This window comes from Ctenocephalides felis, unplaced genomic scaffold, assembly GCF_003426905.1.
Source record: "Ctenocephalides felis isolate EL2017-DRISC unplaced genomic scaffold, ASM342690v1 CF-g0.4_SCAFFOLD_01170, whole genome shotgun sequence".
Lineage (NCBI taxonomy): Eukaryota > Metazoa > Arthropoda > Insecta > Siphonaptera > Pulicidae > Ctenocephalides > Ctenocephalides felis.
In genome coordinates this window covers 58,281,645-58,289,243 of record NW_020537324.1, presented here as the reverse complement: position 1 = coordinate 58,289,243, position 7,599 = coordinate 58,281,645, and the positions used below count along the sequence as shown (strand labels likewise).

Genomic DNA, 7,599 nt, shown 5'->3' with positions numbered 1-7,599 from the left:
GATTTCAGATTTACTGAGTGACAGTTGTGTTTGACAGTTTACACGTCAACCGGCGGCACGTGGACCAATCACGAAGCAAGAACGCAAGAACTACGTCCTATATGAAAGTGCTCAGTGGTACCCAACCTTTTTGTACTGCACCCCCCGTTTTTTTTAAAAATGCTAGCCCTCATTATTTTTCTAACAATCTAATTTCATGATATCAAATTGACTGTTTTGGTACATATTCGAATCCCTTGCAGCAGCCTCGCTTTATTTAATGTTTATAATGAAACTGCACGACACTATTTTTTTTTCCTGAGATGTTATAATGATTGTTAAGTAATTCGAGGACGCTGATTCCAAAAACAGTAACAGAAATTTGCTAATCGCTCTAGTTTTTGAGATATGCCAATGTTCCAGTTTTACCTCAAATTACAATAAAATAATCAACATATTTTATTTTACGCCTTCAAAAGCTTTATTATATAATTTTGGAGCGTGGGCAAGGCCTGACTGATTTCGTCATAAGCTCCAACATTTGTCACCCATCCTGTGGAAGTCCCACCTTCCTTGATATCGCTCCTCCAAAGTCCTGATGTCTTGGTGGATACTCTCGCTCTGCTCTTTGCTAATATCTCCAAGATTTTTCAAGTAGAGTGCGGGTTTTAAATTCAAATCAATTACTTACATCAAATATATCAGTTTTCATTTATTCCTGTCTTCGCTTTTAACGTTGGTTTCCACATCCATTACATGGTAAACAGAAGTTGTTGACGTTCTAGGTTGTTCATAATTAGCATGGATAGGGGTAGCGTAGCTGATTGTAAGTACACGTTGTCTTTTATGGCCATTTGCAACTATTTCCTGAATTTATTTCATTGATATTTACCTTACAGAAAAAACAATGGTCGTGGTGTATCTGAGGTTTTTTCTAAATGAAGGGGGTATTGAAATTATAGCATTTCTGTTTCCATCTAGATAATATTTTTTTTATAGTACGAAGAATCCATGTTTTATCTTTGTTTCGTAATTCAGTTTTAAAGTGGTTGAAATACTATGTCATTACGTAGTTCGACTTTCCGGTATTTGTCGAAAACATTTTAACCACAGATGTAACAAAAACTATCTGTATTATGCAAACAACGTCTTAGAGTCGAAGCCATACCAAAAACAGCCGATAAAACTCTTATTTATTCGTTAAACTGCAATAATCATAAACTGGAGCTGTTCCGGAAAAACGGAAGGTATATTTGAAATCAACGTTCAATCCTAAGTAGATAAAGTTCGAGGATGCCAATAAATGCCATTTTTGTCGCGCAGTGTTTTCAAATGATGGAAATTACATAATGATTTGCATATTTAGCGCATTACAATTATAACAATAAATAAAATGATGCAAAACTTACTTGAAACTGATGATGTTCTGTTCATTATTCCTTGGTGTTCACTGGATTCTTAGAATTTCCTATAATGAAAAAATTTGAGTTTTACAAGCAAAATTAATAAAATAGTGTACTATATATATACACAAATATTGATGGTTATTAATAAAATTTTTTAAAAAATTATTTAAAATTTACCTATGAGATCCATGTAATAAGGTGACCATACGTCCCGGATTGGCCGGGACAGCCCCAATTTTCCGCTTTGCGTCCCGGCTTTTTCTAGAAGCAATATTTGCCCCGGTTTTAGGTATTTTGTACCGGATTATCCCGGATTTTTCATTGGCAATGTTTTGAATGCCAATATTTTTTTAAATATATTTCAACTAGAAAATTTGAACCGAAAAAATGTATATATAAATTTTTTACGCACGAACACCACATACCACTTTTTCACTTCATTCGCAATCTTACTAGTCGAGTCAAAACAAATATTTCAAACAGAGAACTATTTTTTTATTGTTTAAACAATATGTATGTATTGTGTAAGAAAACAAGTTTTGTGTAATTCTCTTGAAAAAAAGTGTACTTTTGTTTTTAATAAAATAGTTAATATAAGTTATAAGTATAATAAGTATAATTATAATAAATTAATATGATGGAAATATTTTTTCAACATAAAAATTTTCTGTATAACTGTTGCTGGACAACTGAACTTTTATGATAAATTATTCTTACCACGAAAATCAATGAACGAATCACTTTTTTATTCAAAGAAAACCACTGAAAAATTTATTTCTTCACATAAATAGTATATGTATTATTTAAACAATAACAATGATTATTTCGCCCCCTGAAAGATTTCTAAAAATAATATTTAAATAATAATATTTAAAAAAGAAAAAAATATTAACAAAATCGGATCTGCTTCTGAGGACTTCCTAATTTTGTCAGTTCTCTTCTTTATTAACTCGCCTTATAAACAAAAATATGTTTAAAGAAGTTCATTTTATTTATTTCCTTTTCGACGTAATATTTAAAAATATTTTTTGAACAATACATGGGATAAAGAAAACGTTTATACCATAATTCACGAAAAATTAGTGTTACGTATTACATATATGTTATAGTTAATATGTATAATAGAAAATTTAAAATTGAGTTAATTTTAAATTCACTTAAATTCATTTTTGAGTCCCTCGAAACTAAACTGATATTATGAAGTTATGAAATAGAATATTACAAGGTACACACTTACAATCCAATAAGGCAATGATTACGAGTAATAAAATAATAATCAATAACGTTATAATTTAAGTTAGACAATAACTACTTCTTCTTGGATAGTGTTCGTTGTTTTTCAGCAAACTCTACCAATTTTTCTTCGACTGCCAGCCCTTTCCTCCTGCGAACAGCGTCCATGTAAGTTCTTGCTCTATTTGCGCTGTCGGCTTTTTCGCCAAAATGAAGGTACTCCTCCTCCGTCGAAGGGACCCAGTAAGGGTCAATATCTATAATCTTTAATTGTAAATATTATTAGTATTATTTTGTGCATTAGAAATATAGTAGATTATAAAAACTCATAATGATAACTTAAGAAATTTAGATTTATTATAATACAGTAGAATTACTTGCTCTTATTGTTAGATTGAGCCCTGTGTCGGACTGTCGAAAATTCCGGACTATCGGGCGGTAATTATAAAAACAATTAGGTTAAAAATTAGTAGGAAATACAAACAACAAAGCTTATTTTACATTCATTAGAATGAAAATATTTGTAAATTTTTAACAAAAAATTCTAGGCGTTAGACGAATTCTAGTTTCTGATTGAAAATTAGTGTTACGTGTTTTCCTTTCTCTTCTTCTGAATAACAAGGCATAGCAGATACGTTTAGGTATAACATACTAAAATTACTACATTCTACTATTAACTACTGATTTTTAATAATTTTTCAAACAATACTAATAAATTTATTGTCGGGTGAACAGAATAATACGTTCTCTCCTAGGTTGGAACTTTTAATAAAATCTGATACTAGTACAAAATTTGTTGATTTTAGCATTTGCTGTCATAGTAGACATATTATATTTGGGAATAACATACTAAAAACACAACAATCTACTATTAACTACTGATTTTTAATAATTTTTCAAACATGACTCATAAATTTCTTGTAGTGTAAACTGAATCTCCTAGGTACTTTGTTGGAACTTTTAGTAAAATCTGATACTAAAGTACAAAATTTGTTGGTTTTAGCATTAGCTGTCATAGTAGACATATTTGGGTATAACATAATAAAAACAACAATCTACTATTAACTACTGATTTTTAATAATTTCTTAGACAGGACTCTTAAATTTCTTGTTGTATAAACTGAATGATAAGTTATCTCTCAAGTAATTTTTTTGAACTTTTAATAAAATCTGATAATAATGTACGAAATTTGTCAATTTTAGTAATTGTCGTCATAGTAGATATGTTTAGGTGTAATATACTAAATATACAACAATGTACTATTAACTACTAATTTTTAATGTTTTCCTAAACAAAACTTAAATCTTGTTCAAGTTTTGGAAACATGGTCACTACACAGGTGGTTAAATCTGCTGATATATGCGCACTGTGCCTTTGTGTTCAGGAGACTAACTTAAAAGAACAACCGAATACTTTTTAGAAAGTAAAGGCTACGTATTTCGTAGAACATACTTTGATCATGAACCTAGACACAACGGAATTTACCTTCCGAATGATTCCGAACTACCCCGAGAACGTTCTAATAGCCCTCTTACGTTTTTATTCGCTATAAAGGCACAGTTTTGAAAAAAAATTGAAAAAATGCCGGTCTATTGGGTATTCTGAATAGTTGGGTGCCGGATTAAAGGACTTTGAATGCACATGTTAAATCTCGATAAAATGCGAAACTAAATCTATATTCATAGTTGTACAGACTTAAGCATAATTAATGAAAAATTGGACTTTTGTGCCCCGCCTTACCTTATGTTGTAACCACAGGTGAAGGTGGAAAATTGTAATTTTGAAGATTTGTAATTGAATTGAAGTTTATTTGATATATGTGCCCTAATTATATTCATGTGCAAGTGTTAAAAAACAGCTATTTCAATATCACAAACATAAAATCTAGTTTTATTTAGTTGTACTATAGGTAAAAATAATAAATATGAGTTATAAATCTGAGCATTGAACAGAATGTGCAAATCGCAATGCATGTTACTTTATCACCTTTTCATCGGTAAAACAGGATTATACAGTATCCAGTAATTTAAATTAAATCTAAAGGTTATTTAGTAATAATCGTACGCACTATGGAGACCAGATTTCTAGTGTGGGAGGCTGCGGACGCGCCAGAGGGCTTAGCCTGGTTTATAATCAGAACGGTGTGGGTGCGCATATTTCGACGCAAACACTTTATAACAAGATAAAATGAATAAATATCGATATATATATATATATATATATATTAAATCCATGTTGATAACTTAAAAGCACTTTCTTTAGTTTACGACTTTCTAGTGTATCAAGTCCAGATGCGACTTGGTACATAAACCTTGGTGTAGGTTTAAAAAATGAAAACCTAAAAATGACATAATTTTTTCTAGTGCATTTCAGAAGCCAAATCTCCTGTGAAATAGACTGTAACCAAAATCTGCCAAAATGCTAAAACGTTTGACTGCACAGCAAATACATAGCATTTTGGCAGATTTTAGTACCAAGAAAGAAGCGTAACATAGCGTTGCCATAACAACGCTATATTACGGTCTATTATTTATATATTTATATCAGAGAATTTGCCCCTTACTCACAATAATCTCACATTTATGTATAAGCCAAACTGTCTCCTAAGTGGGCGATATCGCCCCCTGGTGGATGATTGTAATATCCAGGGGGGCAATAAGAGGCTTCTAACTAAATTTTGTTAAATGTAAGCATTGTTTTAAGTAGCGTTTTATTTGCCATCACTGGTAATTTTTTTTAATTTAGAATGTAAGGTTACAGCAAGTAATACAGCACACTATAACTATATTATTAAAATTTTTAAAAAAAGTCTTTTTAGAGATAATATAGGTAGAAAAAAATTTCATAGAAGGACCCTAAAAATTTTGATCTTCAAAGAGGGCATTGGAAGAAATAAGTTTGAGAAACGCTGGTATAAGCGCAAGCTTAAATGTGCGAGAGAAAAACATATGAAATGAAAATGAGCGAAATGCGTTAGTCTTTATAGTGTTATATTTAAGTTTTTGTTTTTTTCTCGAAATTTTTCAATAATAAAGTTTTTAAGTATTTAACGATTTCATTATCCTGATTTAATGCGCTAACTTTTGATGAAATTTGTCAACAGACTTTAGTACATTTTTTTGATGGAGGGCCTCTCAAACTCGACCGTTTTTAAAATACATAATTAAATTCACAGTCCAACAAAAAATCTTGTAAACTTAGAGGCAATTGTGTTATTATTTTTTTACTACGGTCTTAGAAATGTTGGGCACGGTGACGGTTGAATTTAAACAACTCAAACAAACATGAATAACAAATTTAAACATTTAATAACAATTAACCATAATCACCAAAAAATGGTCATAATTTCACCAAAGCCCTAGGTTGTACTTAAAAGCTCATGATTTCCAAGCAACGTAAATTTTTTTTCTATTTTTTTCAGGACAGTTGAAGTCAACACTATCACCTCGTTTTGGCTTGACGTTAAGTTCTGGGATATATATAGATATATGGGTATAGGTATGCAAATATACTCATTCATACCCACATAACCATATCATCATATTTATTTATTTGAATACAATAATCAATATCATATAATAATAACGCATTTATGTGTGATACAAATGATTTTTATCGAGTATTAATAATTTTACTAATCTCTGAAAAAAATATCAAAACAAGCATAAATTGCTATACTTTAAATAAACTAAATTGCCTTTTGGCAATTCTGGTAATATATTTCATAAATTATAGAGAAATTGGAGAGTCAGTAATTTAATTTTGAAAATCTCTTCTTCGATGAATTTGATAAAACATTGTATCGTGGAGTTGATGGTCAAAAAAGAAACTAAAGTCTAAAAAAATATTACAAGGATATGAAAAGTGCTCTTTTGGTGCATTGAGGTGCACACTTAAATAAAATACATTTCTATAACATGTGAGTAGAATGAAATGTGTTGAATAAATTGAAATGAATGAATGAAATTGAAGTTAACTTTATTTCGAAATAAACAATTGAAAACTGTATCGTCACAGTTTTAAAAGTTTGCTAAATCTGAATTGACTAAGTCAAATATTTACACATTTAGAAGTTGATGCAACTTGCTCAAGGAAAAAATACCATTTATAACTAGTTTTATGACACCTAATTCAGCCTATTGATTGATTGTTCTGTTCAGAAAAAACCAGAATACAAAATAATAATAAAATAAGCCCTGATTATTGAAGGGTATAGATAATATAGCATCTCCAATTTTATATCTATATATATATATATATATAATATATGTGTGGTGTGTGTGTGTGTTTATGAATCCTGCAGCAATATAACAAACAAAACGTACTGCTAATGATGATCCGAGAACGGAATTCTAAAGATACAATTTTTTCCCTTCGCTCTAAAGAAAACAATTAATTAAGGCTTGAAATGATCATAAAATCGATGATAAAAACGCGTTACGTCTCTCACTACAAATCATATTAGTCTGCGTCCCAATAAAAGGAAACTGCAAGAGAGATCGCTGAAACTTGGGATGTGTTAGCCAGATGGTAATAACCAGAAAGAATAACCGAGTGCTGCCACTCTCATAAATATTATAATGGATTCAGAAAAAAGGACAGAGAAGACGAAAGAAGATGAAAAAGTAAAAAAAAATAAAAAAAATAAAAAATAATAAAAAAGTAAAAGAATAAACAACAACAAGGCAGAGGAACGCGTCGCGTCGTACGGCAGCACAATTCAGAAGCCGATGCACAAGCCCAGAAGCTATCGGCAGGAGAGAAAATCTCTGATCGGACTAAACGTATTTAAAATCACAAGAGAACCGATAAGCCGAGCATTCAAATGGCCTAACAGAGATGGACAAACTCATCACATCTGATTAGTATTGTCGCTAATATCTAGTACAATTAATTAAAAACCAAATTTACATTGTCATGTAAAATTTTCATAACTGAAAGCATCTTTGGTATAAAAATTATTAAAAACCATCACTGTGT

General features: G+C 30.4%; 1 protein-coding gene across 1 annotated transcript in view; it reads right to left on the bottom strand.

The window, feature by feature from the left end:
• Positions 1 to 2,565: 2,565 nt before the first annotated feature.
• Positions 2,566 to 7,599, bottom strand: part of LOC113368175 (elongation factor-like GTPase 1) — a 42,858-nt gene continuing 37,824 nt past the window's right edge. Inside the window, exon 2 of the mRNA XM_026609743.1 lies at positions 2,566 to 2,882. Coding sequence (XP_026465528.1) covers positions 2,694 to 2,882 — 189 coding nt within the window. The 3' untranslated portion in view covers positions 2,566 to 2,693. The remainder of the gene's footprint in view (positions 2,883 to 7,599) is intronic.